The sequence below is a fragment of the Raphanus sativus genome, chromosome 2 (genome assembly GCF_000801105.2).
Source record: "Raphanus sativus cultivar WK10039 chromosome 2, ASM80110v3, whole genome shotgun sequence".
NCBI lineage: Eukaryota > Viridiplantae > Streptophyta > Magnoliopsida > Brassicales > Brassicaceae > Raphanus > Raphanus sativus.
Window position 1 is genome coordinate 1,974,166 of NC_079512.1, and position 21,245 is coordinate 1,995,410.

General features: G+C 36.7%; 5 protein-coding genes and 1 non-coding gene across 7 annotated transcripts; 3 read left to right on the forward strand and 3 right to left on the reverse strand.

Moving 5' to 3' along the window:
- Positions 1-1,703: 1,703 nt before the first annotated feature.
- Positions 1,704-2,814, reverse strand: LOC108841058 (uncharacterized protein At1g76070-like). The gene has a single exon (XM_018613839.2). It carries the CDS (start codon positions 2,652-2,654, stop codon positions 1,887-1,889), a length of 768 nt encoding a protein of 255 aa, XP_018469341.2. The 5' UTR covers positions 2,655-2,814; the 3' UTR covers positions 1,704-1,886.
- A 1,127-nt stretch (positions 2,815-3,941) lies between these two features.
- On the forward strand, positions 3,942-4,796 carry LOC108836173 (uncharacterized). The gene has a single exon (XM_018609367.2). It carries the CDS (start codon positions 4,129-4,131, stop codon positions 4,597-4,599), a length of 471 nt encoding a protein of 156 aa, XP_018464869.1. The 5' UTR covers positions 3,942-4,128; the 3' UTR covers positions 4,600-4,796.
- A 407-nt stretch (positions 4,797-5,203) lies between these two features.
- LOC108843511 (uncharacterized) lies at positions 5,204-11,824 on the forward strand. Its single transcript, XM_056994364.1, has 5 exons — positions 5,204-5,488; positions 9,956-10,096; positions 10,999-11,101; positions 11,206-11,367; positions 11,461-11,824. The coding sequence occupies exons 1-5, from the start codon at positions 5,376-5,378 to the stop codon at positions 11,626-11,628; spliced, it is 687 nt and encodes a 228-aa protein (XP_056850344.1). The 5' UTR covers positions 5,204-5,375; the 3' UTR covers positions 11,629-11,824.
- A 1,048-nt stretch (positions 11,825-12,872) lies between these two features.
- Positions 12,873-15,150, forward strand: LOC108838851 (uncharacterized). Its single transcript, XM_056994366.1, has 9 exons — positions 12,873-13,023; positions 13,095-13,217; positions 13,455-13,535; positions 13,624-13,712; positions 13,848-13,922; positions 14,046-14,110; positions 14,201-14,269; positions 14,354-14,773; positions 14,864-15,150. The coding sequence occupies exons 2-9, from the start codon at positions 13,095-13,097 to the stop codon at positions 14,965-14,967; spliced, it is 1,026 nt and encodes a 341-aa protein (XP_056850346.1). The 5' UTR covers positions 12,873-13,023; the 3' UTR covers positions 14,968-15,150.
- A 475-nt stretch (positions 15,151-15,625) lies between these two features.
- On the reverse strand, positions 15,626-15,697 carry TRNAD-GUC (transfer RNA aspartic acid (anticodon GUC)). Its single transcript has one exon. It is a non-coding gene; the product is annotated as a tRNA-Asp (tRNA).
- A 3,200-nt stretch (positions 15,698-18,897) lies between these two features.
- Positions 18,898-20,773, reverse strand: LOC108840768 (GDSL esterase/lipase EXL6-like). Of its 2 annotated transcripts, none has more exons than XM_056994384.1 (5): positions 20,507-20,773; positions 20,220-20,353; positions 19,879-20,112; positions 19,553-19,745; positions 18,898-19,219 (listed from the first exon to the last, which is right to left on the reverse strand). In XM_056994384.1, exons 1-5 carry the CDS (start codon positions 20,742-20,744, stop codon positions 19,056-19,058), a joined length of 963 nt encoding a protein of 320 aa, XP_056850364.1. In that variant the 5' UTR covers positions 20,745-20,773; the 3' UTR covers positions 18,898-19,055. The 2 variants fall into 2 exon arrangements, with proteins under 2 accessions (XP_056850364.1, XP_018469092.1); XM_018613590.2 differs by having other exon boundaries at positions 19,484-19,745.
- Between the last annotated feature and the right edge of the window lie 472 nt (positions 20,774-21,245).

Genomic DNA, 21,245 nt, shown 5'->3' on the forward strand with positions numbered 1-21,245 from the left:
TTTTAGAATCACTTAACTTTTGTTCTTTCGATATAATTTCCAAAATTAGTCGCCGGGGAAATGATCGGAGCTATCTGCATTAGTTTTCGGTCTTTCCACCGTAGGATCAAAGCAGAATGGACCGTAGAGACCTGCCGTTTATTGCGCCGGCGAATGACATGAGTTAAGCACGTGTAGTGTCACTTTTGGACTTTGTAAGTCAATGAGTTGTTTTATAGTTTAGGACGTGCTTAGGTTAGGTGTCGACATTGGGTTAGTTGATAGTGGTAGGTGACTAAGTTGAGTGGTCGTGGGATATGTGGTGTGGGCCGTCCGATATTGTATATTTTAGTGTCAACCATCTGGCAAATTTAATTTTAAAAGTTGATTTTGGATTTTAGATTAATGGTTTGTTTGTCGCATTGCAGTAGTGGGTGGATCGTAGCACTCCGGCTAAAAGTGTCTTCTTAAGCCACTTGTAATTTTCTAACTAGTACCGAAGTTTCGTACTATAGATTAAGAAAGATTTAGTAATAATTAAGAGTTTGGGTCGAAACTAGAATGGCTTTTTGATAAGATGGGCTAAAGGCATATACACATAAAATAAACGTCCAATGTTTACTGTTTGTCAATGGACCTTTGACCGGACCCGAGAAGCTGCATGGAAGAGCTGAAGTGGAGACGAGAACCGCAGTGGAGGCAAGCTGATTGTGCTCGAAGTTGGTCTGAAACACTGTGGCCCCTGCGTCAAGGTTTATCCGACAGCACAAAAGCTGTCCCGCTCGATGTCGGAGACCGTCGTGTTCGCTAGAATGAACGGGGACGAGAACGATAGCTGCATGGAGTTTCTGAAGGACAAGAACGTTATCGAAGTACCCACTTTCTTGTTCATTAGAGACGGCGATATTTGTGGACGGTATGTTGATTCTGTCTGGTAAAGGAGAACTCATTGGAGATATTCTCCGGAATACAGGTGTTCGTGTCACTTACTAAATTGTCAACTCGATTTACTAAAAGGAAAATGATTTTAGGGTTTTATTTGTACCATCCGAGACCGGTACTTAATATAGAAAACCACAAAAGATGTGATTCTTGGTTTGATTTAGCTCTGTCCTTTTAACTTTGAAGGCACGGAATTTAAGTATTTCGGTAGGAGAATGAGATGTAAATTGATTTGTACCTACCCAATGAAGATATTGTGTTCTTCTATATAATTTTGTAAGCATTAATATCATTTTCTATGTGATACGAAGCATATGTGATATTTAATGGTTGGATTGTGAATTACATTTTATATAAGGACAATTTGATGGTGTGAAAACACTGGTTGTTGTCATACACATTGTCACCAATCACCATAAGAAAATCAAATTAATTTGTAATTGATCCACATTTTTTCCTAAGTGCCACCAAACCATTTGCAGCAATGTGAGCCAAACATTCGCATGGCCACAACTAGAAAAGAAAGATCAGTTAAGCCATCCAAAATAACTCAAGAAATGTAGTGGACTAACACTTGAAAGAAGAGAGAAACATCTCTCTGGAGAAACATCTCCTAATACTCATATTTAACTTAATCTCCACCACTAGTTTAATGACATTTTAGGCTTGCATTAGATTGTAAGTGTTGTAATCTTCTCTGTTTCTTCTAGCTAACTTGTTAGAAACTACATTTACGCTAATGTATCAAATAGTTAAAATAAGAATGTAGTTAGAGAGAGATTTTATTTGGCATGTAGCAAAACTGAACCAAAACAATATATTCACAAAGACTAACCAACGAAGTGAGATACTGATCATCAGCACCATTCAGCATATAGACATAAATAACAAAATCCAGATTCACTCTGTATAATCAATGATCATTATATGTAGGGGCGTAGTATCATATTTTTAAAGGAATGTAATCAAGAGGTATGAAGTTGAAGTGGTTTTGGTGGATCCATGGTTCTTCTCTTCCACAAGCTAACTTCATTCTTCGGCCTCATACTCAGCGGGGCTGAGAACGGAACTATTATGTCATCTCCTTCCTCTTCCTTGTCTCTTAAGTCATCTCCTCTCTTCTCATCATCCGAATAGTAACCTCTGCGATGATCAGCGGGAGACTCTTCTTCACGTTTCATCTCAACCTCCCAGCCAAATCTTCCCAAAGCATCACGGCTGCTCGCAAACTTCTTCATCTGACCTAACGACGGCACGGCCTCGGGGGAAACCACCGTGACCGGATGTTCAGTCACAGCGGCGGGATGGGGTGTTATAGACTTGTCACCTCCACCCGCCGACGAGGAGAAGGAGAAGAGCCGCTTGAACTTCGAGAAACGGCCTTTGGTTAAAGAAGACGATGATGTTTTAGTGTTTTTCTTAGGGGAGGAGCGTTTTGATTTAACGAGCTTGATCTGACCTATACAAGAGACTTTAGGTGAAGTGGGCTCGTCCCAAACGGCGTCGCTTTTGTTTCTCCTTACACGAGCGGCGTTAGGAACCAAGACCATAGGACCGGAGAAATACGCTTTGTTGGATGATGACGTCGTATTGTGGTGGAGATCTTGTCCGGGACTAAACGGCGGTACGCGATGTCCGAACGACATGGCTTTGGGAAGCATCTTCAGTATCTTGTTCTTGTTCTTTGGTTTTGAAGTTGAAGTTGAAGGTGAAGCATGGTGCTTATTGTCCATTGATTGGTTGATTCACAGCAAAATTCAAGATAGGAACAGAGGAGTTCTTTGCCCTTTTTGAGATGTTCAAGAAGGAAACAAAGTTCTTTTTAAAAAAGAAGAAGGAAACAAAGTTTGAAAAAGTCAACGATGATGCCTGGATTAGAGGAGTTTTGGTCAAATCAAATTTGAGTTAAAAGGCAAAGAAGACCCTTGTGCCGATATATAAAATCAAATATTTAAGGCAAGTTTCCATTTCACTAGCTAAGAACACGTAGTTGGAAGGTTATCATAATAAATAAATAAAAAGAGACCAAATCAATGAAATAAGGTCTCATATAAAAACTTTAAGAAAATACAGTTGAAATTTATAGACAGATTATTTTAAAAACTAATTTTTAATTATAAACTAATTTTCAATTTTATAAACAAAGTTTACTAAATTTCTTTTATCAAAGTTTCGAAAATGCTCTAAAGGACAAAGTAATTTTTCGTTTTTATGCAGGTTATCTTAATTACTAATTTGACTTTAACGTGAGCCATAATAATCCGAAAATCATAATCGTGTTGCTTTGAAACGGAGGTGATTAGTAGCTTGGGACCTACATTCAAATAAAAATCAGGCATATAATAAGGTAGACCCATTAACAAACTAATGATGTAGTGGATCTAGTTTTTTTTTTCTGTAAGTGTATCACATAATTCAAATTTTGATAGTTTTTCTTTGTTAATTAGGGAAACTAAAGTTTTGTCATCGTAACAACTGAAAATAGATTTTTTCAAAAAAAAACAACTGAAAATATTTTTTTTGGAATGGATTTAGTTACAACTCATACAGTATTTATAATCCATGAGCAAGCAAAAGTCGAGATGGAAATGGACGTTTTGACACATTCCGGTAGTTGTGTGTGGATGAAGTTATTGAATAGTATTAAACTGGTCAGAATTAGTAAATATAATATGGTTTACTTTTTTTGCGATTAATCAAAGAATAGTATCCTATGACCTACAAAATATAAATACCGAAGAATATATCAAGGCACGAACAACCGTAATCCATTTTTAATTTACGTTGCACATTTGACAAATACAAAAACAAGACTGGTGTCAGATGCTCATGAGTCATGACTTAACAATTTTATTATTCAAACTCGATGCTAAAGCATAGTATTGTATTTTTATGTAAACTAAGCTACCTCATTAATTATGGTTTGCGACTACAAGTTAATATGCGACGGTTCCGACACTCTCGTAGTTGGGATTGGGAGCATTCAGTATTGAATATTGTCAACAATCGAAATATTTGTCTGAGGTCATATTTGTGTTCCAGATTTCTTGTTAGCTTAGTAATATTATATGGGCCTATTAAGCCGTATGAATAAGCCCATATTGGTCAAGTTTTAAAAGCGTTTCCAGCCCAGCTTGCTATCAGGAATGTTTGTTGTCGTCACTCGAGACCAAATTGCTCAATGCTGGTTCTGTCTATGAGAGAGAGATGACGTTGATGGCTTCCAAGCTTCAGAAATGGCGAAACCTGTCGACTCGAATAGATCAAACAGCTCGAAACGACACTGTATCGACCAGACGGTTTCTCCACGAAGGTCCAGACACCATGGAGGAGCTCCTCGATAGACACCTAGCGAAGAAAGAGAAACCGCTGATCAACGACGACGAGGCCGAGTATCTCAACGAGCGGCGTCTGACGAGCACGCGCCGAGAGGCGCTGAGTCTGTACCGGGACATATTACGCGCGACAAGGTTCTACACGTGGCCGGATTCGAGGGGGGTCCTGTGGAGAGACGTGCTGAGAGAGAACGCTAGGAAGGAGTTCGAGGCGGCGCGGTTCGAGACGGATCCGGAGGTTATCACGAGGCTGCTGATCGGTGGGAGCGACGCCGTTTCGTCTGCTTTGGATAAGCTCGCGGAGAAGCAGAGAGAGATGATCGAGTTAGAGAAACCGCGGTGATGGAACGTGATTCGTCGGATCAGTATACACGACCAATCTATAACATAGTTTGTGTTGTAATTTGAAAAAGGATGTGTTAGACTTCTTTTTTTTTTGCTAAGGCTTGCCGGTTCGTTTCGGGTAGTTCGGTTTAACATAAATATTACGGAATTAACCAAAATAAATTTAATTTTAGTTTGGTATTCGATTATTTTGGTTTCAAAAGTCTTACCGGAATTTTTAGTTTTGGTATTTTGTTCAATTTTGTAAATTTTTGAATAGGTTCAATTTGTTTTTGTTAAATTTGATTAATTTTAGTTAGTTTGATTTGAATTTTTTTTTTTTGTGTGTATAATTTGATTATAATTTTTTTCATAAGAGAATTGAAACAACCGATTATCAAACTTAAGTTTTTTTAAATAATCTATCGAATAGAACCGAACTTTTATTTTGGTTCGGTTCAAACTCCCAACCCTATAATTTTGCTGCTTGAAAGAATATGAAAGTGGTTGAACCATATCTCAATTAATTTTGTTTTGAGGCTCTTACTTAATGATATTTTACTATATAAGGACAAAACTAATTCATTATTGCGTTCCTAACCAAAAACTTCTCGGATTACATCTTACACCACGTCAGCAAAAATTAAATCAACGGATAGATATGAGATAAGAGTGTTATCGCTTACCTTCCGAGCAATCCTAGCCGTTGCTTACCCTCACCGTCTCTGGTTCCTTAATAATCCTCCCGGCGATCTGGGAAGAAGAGAGAAAGAAAGAGTGTAAAGCAAAGAGAGAATGATCCGCACAACTCTGCTGTTCCTTATCATCGTCTTCTGGACGCAAGTACTACATGCGCAGCTTGTGCCGCCGGCGAGGCCCGATGGTTTCGTTTACCCACCGGGTCGTCGCGTTGTGTTAGATATCAGATATTGTTACGATTGTATAGTTCCTATATCTCAGGGAATATTCCTTAATAGTTGTAACTGTATGGCCTTTATAAGTAACGATGAATACAAAGTATAATTCAAGGGGAACTCATTAACTTACATGGTATCAGAGGGTTCACAACGATTCTGAACCTACACTCTCTCAATTTTCTTCTTCTCGCTTCTCTCTCTTCTTCGTGTCCTCACTTTCTCTTCTTCAATGGCGGCGGCGGCACCTGCAATTCTCGAACGAGCCTATGGTGTCACCAACATCAAGCACCACATCCCCCTCATCTTGGACATCGACGACCATAACTATGACGCGTGGAGAGAGCTCTTTCTCACACACTGTCAAAGTTTTGATACCTCAGGGCATCTTGATGGATCATTGGTTCCTACTAACGCTGATGATCAAACTTGGCACAAGAGAGACGGCCTCGTAAAGCTTTGGCTTTATGGAACTCTATCAAAGGATCTGTTCAAAGCAGTTTTCAAGACCGGAGGAACATCAAAGGAAATATGGGATCGGATCGAAAACTTCTTCAGAAACAACAAAGAAGCTCGAGCGATCCAGTTGGATCATAAACTACGGACAAAGGAAATGGGAAATCTCACCGTCCATTCCTACTGCCAAGAACTCAAATCGATTGCAGATCTCCTGACGAATGTTGGAGCACCAGTCTCGGAGAGAACGCTTGTCACATACATGCTCAATGGCCTTGGCTCAAGGTATGACAACATCATCAATGTGATAATGCATCGACAACCTTTCCCTACCTATGACGAAGCTCGCTCCATGCTGATGCTTGAGGAAGACAGACTCAACAAGGGAACGCGTGTGCAGAAAAATGATACTTCATCTGCTGAAAAAGTGTTGCTTGCCTCTCACGCCTCTGCTCCAACAGAAAAGAGTCCTCATGCCTCTCAACAACAGCAACCACAAAGATCATATCAAAACAGAGGATCTAAGAAAAACAGAGGACGTGGGCGTGGATTCTACAATCAGCAACGTCCCCAATATCAGCAGTGGAATGCTCCCTTCTGGAACGGAGGATACCCGATGTGGCCTCAACAACAATTCAACTCGTGGGGTCAACCACTTCAAATGCAGCAACCTGGACTTCTTGGGCCAAGACCACACATGCCACCACAGCAGCAACAGCTTCAACGCAACAATGGCGGTCCACAACCAACAACAGATTTCGCCACAGCATTCAACACCATGACTCTGCTGGATCCATCAGATGGTCAGTGGTACATGGATTCTGGAGCTACTGCACACCTCGCTAATTCAGCAGGTAATCTAAAGTCGGTTTTTAGTTCTGGCATCGGAAAATCAATTATTACTGCAGATGGAAATCAAGTTCCAATTCACCAGACGGGTTCTTTCTCTTTTCCCAATTCACTTCGTCCTTTAAATCTCAATTCAATTCTTGTTTCACCATCAATTATCAAAAATCTCATTTCTGTTCGAAAGTTCACAAAAGATAATTCTTGTTCCATTGAGTTTGATCCTTTTGGTTTCTCTGTGAAGGACCTTCGCACTCAGAGGAAAATACTCCGCAGTGACAGTACCGGTGATCTCTATCCTCTTCTCCCGTCACCGATCAATGAGTCTCAGCAATCTACTGCTTTTTTAGCTACTTCTTCGAGCATTTGGCACAGCCGTCTTGCTCATCCCAGTACTCAAACTTTGGATTTTCTTATTTCATCTAAAGCTTTATCTTGTAATAAAAAGAACATGGCAACTCTTTGCAATGCATGTCAATTGGGCAAACATAATAAACATTCTTTTTCTTCATCAGACTCTTCTGTCACTGCAGCTTTTGATATTATCCACTCGGATTTATGGATGTCGCCTGTCACAAGTCAAACAGACATCCGGTACTACATTCTCTTTCTAGATCAATACTCAAATTTCGTATGGGTCTTTCCTCTTCGGCATAAGCATGAAGTCTTTTCCAAATTTCAAGAATTTTATGCTTATGTTAAAACTCAGTTCCATGCAGATATCAAATCCCTGCAATGTGACAATGGCACTGAGTTTAACAACGCCCAATTTCATGATTTCTTCAAAACAAAAGGCATCACCTTTCGCTTCTCCTGTCCCTACACGTCCCAACAAAACGGACGCTCCGAGAGGATGATTCGAACTATCAATAATGCTGTGCGCAGTCTTCTATTTCAAGCTCTTCTTCCTCCTTCTTTTTGGGTTGAAGCTCTGCATACAGCTGTTCATATCATCAATCTCTTACCATCAAAATCCATCAACAACCAAACACCTTTCACTACTCTATTCAAAAAGCCTACCTCTTACTCACACCTCAAAGTCTTTGGCTGCCTTTGTTACCCAAACCAAAACTACCCATACACTTCAAAGCTCTCACCTCGATCGTCAAGATGTATTTTTCTCGGGTATCCTCAAGATCACCGAGGATATAAGTGTTACGACCTTTCCACGAGAAAAATTATTCTCTCTCGTCACGTCAACTTTGACGAAACGAGTTTTCCATATCATGACTCGTCTTCTACTTCCACTTCAACTTATGACTTTCTTGACGATCTCTCTGCTCCTTCTCCTCTGCTCCGTGACATTTTGCAACAACCTGTTTCTCAACCTTCGCTTCCTCCTCCTATTCCTCCGACAGAGCCAACTCAGACAGCTCCCACAGTGTCTGTGGCACCAAGGCATACAATGTCAACCAGATCACGGAGTGGTATAACAAAACCCAAACAGATCATGTCTCTTCTAGCACGATCGTGCTCTGCCCTTCCTAAAAGCCATATAGCTGCTCTCAAAGACCCGTTCTGGAACAAATCTATGCAGGTTGAGTACGATGCCATTATTAAAAGCCATACTTATGATTTAGTGCCGCGACCCCCAGGCGTTAATATTGTTAGATCAATGTGGTTACACAAGCTTAAATATGATGCTAATGGTGTTTTTAAAAAGCCAAAATCTAGATTGGTGGCTAATGGTAAATCGCAGGAAGAGGGAATTGATTTCTCCGAGACCTTCGCACCTGTGATCAAGCCTGCGACAATAAGAACCGTCCTTCACGTCGCTCTTGCAAACAATTGGCCGGTCAATCAGTTAGACGTTCAAAATGCATTCCTTCATGGTACTTTGGATGAAACAGTATACATGTTCCAACCACCGGGGTTCGTTGATCCAACACGCCCACACCACGTCTGCAAGCTCAACCGCTCAATTTACGGATTGAAACAAGCCCCTAGGGCTTGGAATGCTCGATTTGTTGCTTTCATGACTAACCTTGGCTTTGTGCAAACCAAAAACGATGCAAGTCTTTTTGTTTACAGGGGAAACGGCAGCATTGCATACCTCATACTCTATGTAGACGACATAATTGTCACAGCCTCAACAACTCCTCTACGCAACAGCATCATCGCTGCATTGAAATCAGAATTTCCGATGACCGACGAGGGGACTATAAGTTCGTTCTTGGCGTATCTGCGGTTTATAATGACAAAGGCCTCTTCTTGAGTCAAGCCCGATATGCAGAGGAGATAATAGAAAAGGCTGGTATGAAGGACTGCAAACCGATAGCCACTCCTGTTGACATGAAGTCCAAGCTAGCTGATGGAGTTGGCAAACCTGTTCTAAATGCCACGGAATACAGAAGCCTAGCAGGAGCCTTGCAGTATCTGACGTTCACGAGACCAGACATAGCTTATTCAGTACAACAAGTATGTCTTTTTATGCATGATCCAAGAGAAGAACATATGCTAGCTCTGAAGCGTGTCATAAGATATCTTCAAGGCACAAAATCAAAAGGTTTGCAGTTACTGAAGAACCAGAAGCTCACACTTACAGCATACACCGACGCAGACTGGGCTGGCTGTCCATCAACTCGTCGCTCGACTTCCGGTTTCTGTGTCTACATTGGAGATAACTTAGTGTCATGGTCGGCCAAGCGACAACCCACTGTCTCACGCTCCAGTGCAGAAGCCGAATACAAAGGAGTCGCAAACGCCGTTGCAGAAGCGTGTTGGCTAAGAAATCTGCTTCTTGAAATGCATTGCCCACTGCAAAAAGCTACAGTGGTCTATTGTGACAACGTTAGTGCCGTCTATCTATCTACCAATCCGGTGCAACACCAAAGAACCAAACACATAGAAATCGACATTCACTTCGTCCGAGAGAAGGTGAAAATGGGACAGGTTCGGGTCTTGCACATTCCTTCATCACTGCAATATGCAGACATCTTTACAAAAGGCCTACCTTCTTCCTTATTCAACTCCTTCCGCTCCAGTTTAGGTGTTTCAGACAACCACGCTGCAACTGCGGGGGAGTGTTAGATATCAGATATTGTTACGATTGTATAGTTCCTATATCTCAGGGAATATTCCTTAATAGTTGTAACTGTATGGCCTTTATAAGTAACGATGAATACAAAGTATAATTCAAGGGGAACTCATTAACTTACACGTTGACCCGGATAGCATACTGATCGAGGCGTTTTTTGACCCCGTTTGTCCGGATAGTAAAGACGCTTGGCCGCCTCTGAAGCAAGTGTTTCAACGCTACGGATCTCGCGTTTCTTTTCTACTTCACCTCCTCCCTTTACCGTCAGTACTCTGCTTTTGTCATTCAGTGTCTGAAATTAGTAGAAAGTGATTAGCTTTGGTTAGAGATAGTTCGTGAATGACTTATCAATGTCGTTATTACTCTGTTTTTGTCATTCAGTGTCTGAAATTGGCAGAAAGTGATTAGCTTTGGTTAGAGATAGTTCGTTAATGACTTCTCGGTCTCGTTATTACTCTGTTTTTGTCATTCAATGTCTGAAATGAGCAGAAAGTTCTTAGCTTTTGGTTAGATTTGTTCGTCAATGACTCTTAGTACTCTGTTTTGTCATTCAATGTCCGAAATTTGCAGAATGTTCTTAGCTTTGGTTAGATTTGTTCGCCAATGACTCTTAGTACTCTGTTCTGTCATCTCAATGTCTGAAATTGGCAGAAAGTTCTTAGCTTTGGTTAGAGATAGTTCGTCAATGACTTCTCGATGTTGTTAGTACTCTGTTTTGTCATTTCAATGTCTGAAAATTGGCAGAAAGTTCTTATCTTTGGTTAGGAGAGTTCGTCAATGACTTATGTTAGTACTCTGTTTTCTCATTCACTGTCTGCAATTGGTAGAAAGTTCTTAGCTTTGGTTTAGGATAGTTCGTCAATGTCTTCTAGATGGCTTTAGTACTCTGTTTCCTGCGTTGATTCATGATCAATAGAAAAGTTAGCTTAGGAAAAAAGGTCAGGTCTTTGTGATAGTTTCATGAAATTGTGAATGGTTTGCTTTAGGGTCTGTTCAAAAATGCATTCTTGCAATTAATCTATTTGTAGTATCATAGATTCATGTTTAATAGACTAGTAGCTTGAGTTTATTCATTTTTTTTAATGAAATTCTGAATGATTTCTTTTAGCATCTGTTGAAGTATTGATTCTTGTAATGAATCTATTTCAGCTTTTGGATTTTGCAGGTATCATGACAATGCATACTTAAGCTCTCGGGCTTTACACATTGTGAATGCTTTGAACGCCAATGCTACCTTCAGTTTACTGGAAGGCTTCTTTAAGCATCAGGTTTGTTCACTGTAAATGTTGGTTGTTGTTTGCATCTGTCCGGTGAGAATTTTGATATGTATTATGACTTAAAGTGGTTTCTTTGAAACTGTTTATATTGACAGGCATTGTTCTACAACGCCCAAACACAACTCCTGTCAAGACCCGAAGTTGTGGAAAAAATTGTCAAGCTTGGAACAGGAACGTTAGGAAACTCGTATCAACATGTTCTCAAATCCGGCTTCAACAATACAATATCAGACCGTGCAACCAGAGTTTCCTTCAAGGTAGTTCCTTCAGTTTTCATCTCTGGATCGTTTTAGGGTCTTCAACACCTTTCACTAGGTTCTTAGCTCATATTTTGCATTATGTGGTTGCAGTATAGCGCTTCAAGAGGGGTTTATGGAACACCAACCTTCTACGTCAATGGGTTCGTATTGCCAGATGCTGGTTCTCCCTTAGATTTTGGAGGATGGAGAAAAGTTATCGATCCTCTGGTTCAAACACACAAGGTCCAGATGCGAGATGATATCATTACCTCCCTTTGATAAGTGCTTTTGCTAATGTAGTAGTATCAAATTAAAAAAAGGTGCTTTTGCTATGTCCTGGTGACGACCATCTGTAAAAGTGTAAAGTAAATATACTCGGTCAAACCCATCTGTTGTACATTGTAAACTCTCTGTAATGTATCTGTAGATTGACCTCCGTCATCTCTGACTGATCTTAAAGTGTTTTTGCTGTCTCTGTCGTTGCTTCCTTACCACTACGTATTGTCTGTAGGCTGTAGCATCTCCATTGAATGACTTGTGTAGTTGTGTTTGATTTAAAAATATAAAAAAATGACTCGTTTCATTACAACAACTTATACAAATGCGTCTCACGTTTGGTGGGTCAATACCCCCAACTATATTTTTTTCATTTTGTAATTGTTTTTGGGTCACAACAACTTTTCTTTTGTTCTGTCGAATGCTCACAAGTCAACAAGCCACAGTAGTTATATTGTTATCTTTAAAGCTAAGATTATACTCTTGTTTAAGTTTCACAGACGGATTAGTTTTGTATTATTTGGGTTAAAATATTATTTTCTCCATAAATAATTAAACATGATAGATTAGTTTGACGTTTTACAATTTTTTTTTTGTTTTGATCATGAAAGTTTCAAACCTACACTACAAAAAGTTCAAACGCGCAGACATAATTTTTTTTTTTTTTGTATATAAGATTCTAAATTCATTAAATACTCGTATACATAAAAGCTGCAGACTAATTGAAAAGTTAAAATATTTTTTATTTTTTGGTGTAAAATATTTTTTTCTTCTTATTGATTTCATCAACTGTTCCAAAGAATTAGCAAAAAAAAAGAAAAATTTCATCAACTGTTGGCACCGATAATCCAGAAACTTTCTATTAATAAACAGGTAGATTCAGTTTTCTTCAAACAATTTAATTCTATTCTTCTATTGAAAAAAAAAAACCATTTAGACCATTTCCTTCGCATTTTGTGCAACTGTATCATCAAGATATTATTATTACAAAGAATTTATTCTCAGCAGAAAAAAAAAAAAAAAACAGATATGGCACAACTAAACCGAGAAAATTGAAATGAACCGAAGTCAAGAACAATCCCGGTTCGAAACCACTGATTACCGGATCCGAATTAACAATTCCTTATACTAGCGGCCGGTTTAAAGATCGGTTAATATTAATTTATCGTGGTTCGGATCGGTTTGCGTTAAGGAGAAAAACGAACCGAAAACCGGTTAGGGTAGTGCAAACGTGTGGAGGTGCGGCTGATATATATCAGAGAGACCCTCAGCAATCAAAATCTCTCTCTTTAGGGCTTAAAAAAGGAAGGAGAGAGACGAAAGCCGTACAAAGAGGGCTCTGAAAACCACCACTACTCTCTCGTAAAGATCTAACCACAGACACATCATCCGCTTAAGGTAAGAGCATCGAATCAACATTGATTTTTCCATTTCTGGGGAGGAAGCTTATTGATTGGATTGTGTGTTAGATGGAGAAGTACGAGCGTGTGGTGAAGAAGAAGGATGAGACGCCGATTGACGCCAACGAGATTCGTATCACTAGTATGGGCAGAGCACGCAACTACATCACCTACGCCATGACTCTTCTTCAGGTATTGTGTCTGTATTCTCGGCAAGTCCAGAACGACGACGTTTTTGTCAACTAGAAGTCTCGAACGACGGCGTTTCGATATTGTGTATATTGTGTAATTAGCAATGTCAATATGTTCTGTGGTTAGAGCCTTAGAGGGATGATTTTAAGTTTTTTTTTTTTCCTGAGAGGATTGTGTGATTCATTCATTAATTGAACGGTTTTATTTAGACTTTGTTTTGTGTGTGTGTGTGTATAGGAGAAAGGTTCGACTGAAGTTGTGTTCAAGGCAATGGGGAGAGCTATCAACAAGACTGTCAACATTGTAGAGCTCATTAAGGTAAATTTATTTTTATATTTCACAAACCGTGATTTAGATGATGGGTTTGTCTGAATGTTTCTTTTTATTTGTTTACTGTGTAACGCAGAGAAGGATCCCTGATCTTCATCAGAACACATGTATTGGATCCACCGACATCACAGACACATGGGAACCTAAAGAGGAAGGCCTTCTTCCGTAAGGAGTCTATTTTTTTAATAATAATTTATACAATGTACACGTTTGGTCTGCTTGTTTAGTCACTACTTTAACTGTTTTTGTTACATTTGCTAATTTTTCTTTTTTTTTTCCCTTTTTTGTTCTGTGTTGAAGTATTGAGACCACAAGGCATGTGTCCATGATAACCATTACCCTATCCACCAAAGAGCTTAACACATCCTCCATTGGGTGAGTTTCTCTCGTTTTTGATCCTTCTGAATTGGCATTACATAGAACCATGCTGTTGTGTCAAGCAGTATAGGCTTTGTAGCTTCTTATCACTAATTTATAGTTTATCAAATGATGTTGTAGATACCAATGCCCGATTCCTATTGAGTTGGTGAAACCGTCAGGCGACATCGACTATGAAGGAGGAGGTTTGTTCGGTGACTCTTAATGCCACCCTTATAAATCCCCAATGCTCGGCAGTCTTTATTAGTTTTCTTCTGTTTTATATTTCTCCGCAGAGGGTTCACCTGGTGGCAGAGGGAGGGGAAGAGGAAGGGGAAGAGGAAGAGGGAGAAGAGGTGGCAGAGGTAAAATTGCCTTACGAGTGTTCTATTTAGATGATCTTTCAGTCTTCCGTAACGCATACTTTTTTTTATTATTTCTCATGGTAGGAAATGCATATGTGAACGTTGAGTATGAAGATGGCGGTTATGAACGTAACCAGTCCTATGGTAGAGGAAGAGGGGGTGGCAGAGGACGCAGCAGTCGTGGTGGTGGTCGAGGAGGAAGAGGAGGAGGGTACAATGGTCCTCAGAATGAGTATGATGCACCGCAAGACGAAGGTTACGGTTATGATGCTCCTCAAGAACACCGTGGATATGATGACCGTGGCAGCTACGATGCTCCTCAGCGTCGTGGTGGTTACAATGGGGGCCGTGGCGGTTATGATGGTCCTCGGAGGCGTGGTGGTTATGATGGTGGTTATCAGAGGCGTGGTGGTTACGATGGTCCTCAGGGTCGTGGTGGTGGTGGTTATGAGGGTCCTCCTCAGGGGCGTGATGATTATGATGATGCTCCTCCTCAGGGCCGTGGTAACTATATATTCATAACACCTTTTATTTTTAACTCTGTAATTGAATGGTAAAATGTGTGAACTTGAGCTGTGAATCGGTTGGATACAGGGCGTGGACGTGGAAGGGGAGGTCGTGGAAGAGGAGGGGGTCGCGGTGGTGGTGGTGGATTCAACAACAGATCAGATGGACCACCAGTCCAGGCAGTTGCTTGAGAATGAGGTTTCTATGTTACACAAAACATAAAAAAAAAAAAAAGAAAGGCCAAGAGTCGTTTGATGTTTTGTTCTATCTCTCCTTGCTATCTCTACGTTTGATTCTGTTCATGAAGAAGACATGTTTGCCATAAAGTGTATCTCCTTTTTTGTTTTATTCCATTGATCCACAGTTTTTTTTTAGTTGGTGACTGTTTTTCTTTAAAGTCGCTGTAGGTTTTATATGTTCATTTTATTAGAGATTTTACCTTCTCTGTTTATTTGCTTTGTTATTTTGTAGTCTTGTTTAGGTGAGAGGAAAAGAGTGAATTAAATAATTTTAGTTGTCTTTGCGGTTTTAGTTTGATGCAACATATGATTCATTTTTTTATTCCTAAGCACTTGATCGTTCATTTGGAATATATTGCGAGTTGAAAACACATACGAGAGTTGCAGAAGCCATCCATTTGTAGAATGACTTGCGTCTGGCAATTTTTCTTATATTCTTGTGTGTGTTTTTGGGAACGTAGTATAACACAACAGATGAAAGCAATAAGCAGAAGCAACTCATTCTTTTGTTTGGTTTAAGTGTAACACATCCGTGTCTATAATCTGGGCTGAGAAAGACAACACGACGCCGTATATATACATGATTCGGATACTAAAAAAAAGATATTAACGCCGTTGCCGGGGATCGAACCCGGGTCACCCGCGTGACAGGCGGGAATACTTACCACTATACTACAACGACTTGGTTGCTTAATTGGAAACAATAAAGAATCTAATCTTCATTTGATCTTGAATTTCTTGTTTTGGTGATCGATGCTATATGTCGTAAAATTACTAACCGTGTAAACTCTTAACGGGCCTAGGCTATTAAGTTAAGGCCGAATAGCTATGTCTCGCTTAACCTACTACCGTACTGCCGGAAGAACGATTCTTTTTTTTATACAACTTGTGTGTGTGTTTTGTTTTGTCAAAGTTTGTGTGACTAGATTAGCTCCTACGCATCTACTCTATTAAAATAGAGTCGTATTAAAAATCTATTGTTAGAAGTTCTTTAAAAATTATGGACCCTTACTAGAGACTTCCGTTAATGTGACTTATTAATTATTATACGATGCTTAATATTGCACTAACCGACATAAATATTTAAATCATACCGCTTACTAATGCATTAACTGATATCAATACTATTAATTTTGGATCATACCCCATTGATACATGTTAGGTCCAATTATTTATAATCCACTTTTTGAAATAACTAACTGCTAATATAACATAACGTGACTTGTGATATTTTATAACTTCCCCTCCCATTTACTTCCTATAATTTAGGATGCACTATTTTGAACAGAATAAAAATAACGTATGCATTAATTTAGGAATACACTATTTTGAATAGAAAAAAAATTACGTACACATATTAGATGCTAATATGTTTTGATTTCCCCATATCTGATATCATTCTTTATATATATATCTATACTATTATTTATGAAGTGATTTTCCTTACTTGTCATGTTCTCCATAATTTTAGTTAATTTTGCTTATTTGTCAACTAAAATAGAAAATTCAAGTAAATAAGTAAAAAAAAAGGGGGGGGTCTTGAATCAAAATAATTTAAAGTTCCTATGTTTTGATTAAGTTTTAGCTAAATTATCATTGATTAATTATTTGTTTTTAGCTGAGTCACTAATTAATTTTTTAAAAATAGCCTTGATGAATCTTGTATATAAATAAACGAATTTTATTTTATTAATATTAATATTAAATTTATATGTTATATTAGCTTTTCTTATTTTTCATATTTTTTTATCAGGTTTTAAACTTTTAGCTAGGTTATTGATTTATTATTAGTTTCTAACTATTCACTAATTTATTAATTTAAATAATACCCTTACTGAATTTATATATAAATAAAAACGAATTTTGTTTTAATGATATAAAGTTTATATGTTATATGCTATATTAAATAATTGATTACAAAATAATATCATAGAATTATCAAAAAAAGATAATTCTTACATATATATATATATATTGTGTGCTTATCTAAAAATAATATTTTGTTATAAAATTTTAAAAATATTAAGATACAAAAAAATTTATAATTAAATATTAGTCAATAAAAAAAATATAAATATATTTTTTTAAACTATCTCTATGATATGAGTGTTTAAAAAAAACTTAACACGATAACAAGTATATATTTTGATAAAAAATATTTGACATATATAAATATTTTGATGTTTGATTTAACTATTTAAAAACATAAATAATAATTTATTATGCTGGTTTTAGATTAATAAGACATAAATAATAAGTATTTATAAAAAAATTATGCCCGCATGTGCGGGCAAAACACCTAGTTATCAATAAAAATTAATAGCATTCATATTCATAGTATCAATAACTGTGTTTACAAATAAATACATAACTATACCAACTTTAAATATCGGACTGTTTGAATAAAAATACAGAACAATTCAAATAATTTTAAATTTATGGATAAAATTGTTTCTGCGTCATTTTGTTTATAAATAATATTTTTAGTATATTTAGTTATTTAGAAATTAAATATAATTAATATATGTGGGTATATAATTTTATTTTAAAATTTTGGATACCTATTTGATTTGCGGTTTGATTCCGGTTCAAATTCAATTTTTGGTTCCAGAGATATAAGATTCACTTGATTATTTATGAATTTAGTTCACATTTTTTTTGTTATTTGGTTTCGTATAAATATGTCCACACCTATACAATATCCTATATAGTGTGTTTGAGTATCCATTCGAATTCGGTTATGATCTATACGTATTTCAGATTTTCTGGATTAAATATTTCAGTTCCATTTGGGTATTTTTAATTTTTAGTTCGGATTCGAATAATTCCTTAAAATTATTTTAAATATCTTAAAATTCATATCTAATTTAAATTTCATAAATCTAAAAGCAAAGTAATATATACTCTGTTAACCAATTCTTCTAGCTATTATTTAGTTCTTTCGTTTCATGTCTTGGGTTTTATAATTAACCTATCAGATATTAAAAATTATATTTTTCAAAGATTTTCTAAAAAAATTGTTTGGTTTTCGGTGCGGATTAGATTTGATACTGGTATTCGGGTATAAACATATCATGTCTAATAGAATATGAGACCTTGATTTTTGAGTAGATTCCGAGACATGTTTTTTGGATACAAATATTTTTCACTAATTATGTTAGATAATTACTAGGAAATATAATATGTTGCAAACTTAGGAATAAAATTTAAAAATAATTTCTGAAATACATATGGCACAAGTGTGTAGTTATACAACTTGACATATTTAATATACTTACCAAAATTATACTAAATTAAATTAATATTAATTATAAATGTAATTACAAAAACACAAATATAAAGATTAATTTTTAAAAAAATAAAAATAAACAAAAGATATACCCGCCCTTTAAAAGGGCGGGTCTGAATCTAGTATAGTATTTAAGGACGAAGGTGGGATCACTAACATCGATTTCAATGTCGGTAAGGAGTGCTATGCGCTCCGAGTCTAATACAGCATTGTGCAAAGTTTCCACTGCTAATGATTCTTATATTGGGCAGGTGCAAAGTGGTTTACCTTGTCCTAAGATTGCTGTTTTAAAAGATTAAAGTTTCGGTATTGTTTCATTTTTTTTGTAGGTGTTGTGTTTTAAAGGTTCTCTCTTGGAGGTGAACGAGAGATTAATCAAGCAGCCTCAACTTCTTTTTTTTTTTTTTTTTTTGCTAAAGAAGCAGCCTCAACTTCTTAATTCATCGGTTATGTATACATTTTTTCTTTAGATAAAGCTGATTATGACTTATAGGCTCTGTTTTTTTTTCCCATGCCTACTGGTGTGTTCTGTTTTCTCTTGTTTCGATTTTCTGTTTCAAACCCTTGCCTTGATGGCTTAATATTTTTCAGTGTAAACAAAAATTATATTTCTGCCATATTAGAGAGGGGTATAATTTTCTTTGGTAAACCAGTGAAAATTGAAGTAATATTCCAGAGAATAGTAAGGGTAAAATATAACAACGATCATGTTTTAGTGATATGGATTGATTGTAAGAAACAAGAAACTAAATCAAGCAAGGCCTTTCCTCATTTGATGGACAAGAGGTTTAGATATAACTTCATAGGCTTTCGTGGTGGGGTGAAGGAAGTCATAGAATACGTACTCATCCGGGTTTCGGCACGGTATTATCGAATTCACCATACAACAACACGATCGTTTCACTTCTTTAAACCCTGCAAGCATATATACACACATAATTAATTTGTCATAAGTAGGACCATAATCTGCACGTAGTCCTTCCAATTAAAAGCATTTAACAAACTAAGAAAATTTACAATTTATGAGGCCCAAGAACCCAAAATCTTAACATAATTTGGAGGCTACCATGTGTATCCTTAAATAGAAAAACATATGACGCAGCCGAGTGGCTAAGATAACATTACAATCACCTGGTTATTTCATGCATATATTTATAGGACGTGTATTTAATTACGTACCATAAGCCTTGGGATGGTTGATAATATCCATAAGACTGCCATACATGTCAACGTAAACAAACTTTGCACCTTTAAAAGACTCTTCTACTCCGTAACCAATAAGAGCTATCTGCAATTTTGTGTTAAAGTTCACCGAAAGTCTATTCATTATGAAGTTACACCATGCGAATCCTTCACCAAATAGAAATCGATGGAGCGGCAAACACCCTGCCGGCAGCACTCCCATCACCGCGAATTTTCTAGCTCCAAGATCATATAAATCCTTCATATTAGATAAACAAACCAAAATAATGTGAATAAATGCATATAATTCCGTGATGTTATATCATTGCTCTTGATAAATATAATTATATTTATATTTTCAAAAAAAAATACTGTATTTTATAAAGTCTTACTTGTAGGAATGTTTTTGTCCAAAAAACCAGGTTACTTGTGTATTTGTCTTTGGATTGTAATCGCATATAACGAGCGGGACTCACGAAGTATCCAATATCGTTATTTCCTCTAGAAACAAGAAACACTGCGTTTGAAATGATATCTTTCATCTCTTTCTTTTTTTTCGTCTCATTTTTTAGTTGCTTCAAATATTTTTTGAAATCTCTTACTTGGTCCTCTGTCGATAAGACTCTCTAACAAACAACAACCCACGACCATAAAAAACAATAATTAGAAACTATAGGTCAAGATATATAATAGTATTTTAAGGAAATAACAAGTTCGTAGTGTTTCTCTTAACATGTAGTCCAGATGTAAGATCGTCGATTCCTGAACCACCTGATGCGAAACAAACGCCAGTTTTAAGGTCGTCAGGCTTGATGCGACGCATCCTACGATAAGCTGGTACAATTCTTTTTATCCCCAACCCTTCAGCTAAAACAGAAGATTTCAAACAAGAAAATAATATTTATTTACAATGCGTATGATATCTTAATGAAATAAAAAGATTTTTCGCTTTAAAAAAATATTTTTAGTTTTATTTCTTATTGTACAAAAACAGATTGTAAAAAGAATGTAATATCCTACCAACCACATCGGTGAAAACTCTTCCACTTGAAAATCTTCCGGTTGGTATCTTAAAGTCATATTTCAATCCATATGGCCAGTAATTTGCCTTGAGTAGAGTAAGAAGACGATTATTGTTACCAGTATCTAGTATTGAATCTCCAAAAGCGAAAAGTGCAGAAAAAGATTTGTTTTTTCCAGCCGATGAAAGGCAATAAATGGAAAATAATGACAACACCAATATTTTTTCCCTAAACATATTGACAATTGGTTAAGTTCACAAGTTCTTTTTTGTGTGTTTCTATGTTTTATAATGAATTAATTCCCTTGATGGTTTTCTAACAATTTTTAGACGTTTAGATTTTGTTGGCCTAAGGACGCCAAAATGCATGGGAGTTCAGTCACGCCAAATGAATGTTAGGATGTTTTAAAGAGGATAACAATGGATATGCAGGGCTTTAGAGAGAGAAAAAAACTTTGGACACTTATGATTACTATTTTCATGCATCTTAAAATACATACATAAAAATAATTTTAGACATCAATCTATTTTTAATATTTAACATTTTAATACAAAAATTAACATATAAAAATAAATGTTACAACATTTTACTTATGACACATGTTATCATTATAATGATCCTTATATCATTAAATTATTTAATTGGTTCATCTAAACATATACTATGCTTTTTATTAAGATCTTCATAAATTAATTATTAATGTATAAAATTGTATTTTTCTTTTTTTCATTAAGTAA

What these genes read in the sequence shown, in the direction of transcription:
- LOC108841058 (XM_018613839.2), bottom strand. Translation starts at nt 2,654, where the DNA reads ATGGACAATAAGCACCATGCTTCACCTTCAACTTCAACTTCAAAACCA.
- LOC108838851 (XM_056994366.1), top strand. Translation starts at nt 13,095, where the DNA reads ATGGAGAAGTACGAGCGTGTGGTGAAGAAGAAGGATGAGACGCCGATT. An exon ending in AGGGAGAAGAGGTGGCAGAG is followed by an intron (nt 14,270 to 14,353) that starts GTAAAATTGCCT and finishes TTCTCATGGTAG; the next exon opens with GAAATGCATATGTGAACGTT. An exon ending in TGCTCCTCCTCAGGGCCGTG is followed by an intron (nt 14,774 to 14,863) that starts GTAACTATATAT and finishes GGTTGGATACAG; the next exon opens with GGCGTGGACGTGGAAGGGGA.
- LOC108836173 (XM_018609367.2), top strand. Translation starts at nt 4,129, where the DNA reads ATGACGTTGATGGCTTCCAAGCTTCAGAAATGGCGAAACCTGTCGACT.
- LOC108843511 (XM_056994364.1), top strand. Translation starts at nt 5,376, where the DNA reads ATGATCCGCACAACTCTGCTGTTCCTTATCATCGTCTTCTGGACGCAA. An exon ending in CTTCACCTCCTCCCTTTACC is followed by an intron (nt 10,097 to 10,998) that starts GTCAGTACTCTG and finishes TGGATTTTGCAG; the next exon opens with GTATCATGACAATGCATACT. An exon ending in CAACCAGAGTTTCCTTCAAG is followed by an intron (nt 11,368 to 11,460) that starts GTAGTTCCTTCA and finishes ATGTGGTTGCAG; the next exon opens with TATAGCGCTTCAAGAGGGGT.
- LOC108840768 (XM_018613590.2), bottom strand. Translation starts at nt 20,744, where the DNA reads ATGTTTAGGGAAAAAATATTGGTGTTGTCATTATTTTCCATTTATTGC. An exon ending in ATCTTACATCTGGACTACAT is followed by an intron (nt 20,113 to 20,219) that starts GTTAAGAGAAAC and finishes GTTGTTTGTTAG; the next exon opens with AGAGTCTTATCGACAGAGGA. An exon ending in CAACCATCCCAAGGCTTATG is followed by an intron (nt 19,220 to 19,483) that starts GTACGTAATTAA and finishes ATATGCTTGCAG; the next exon opens with GGTTTAAAGAAGTGAAACGA.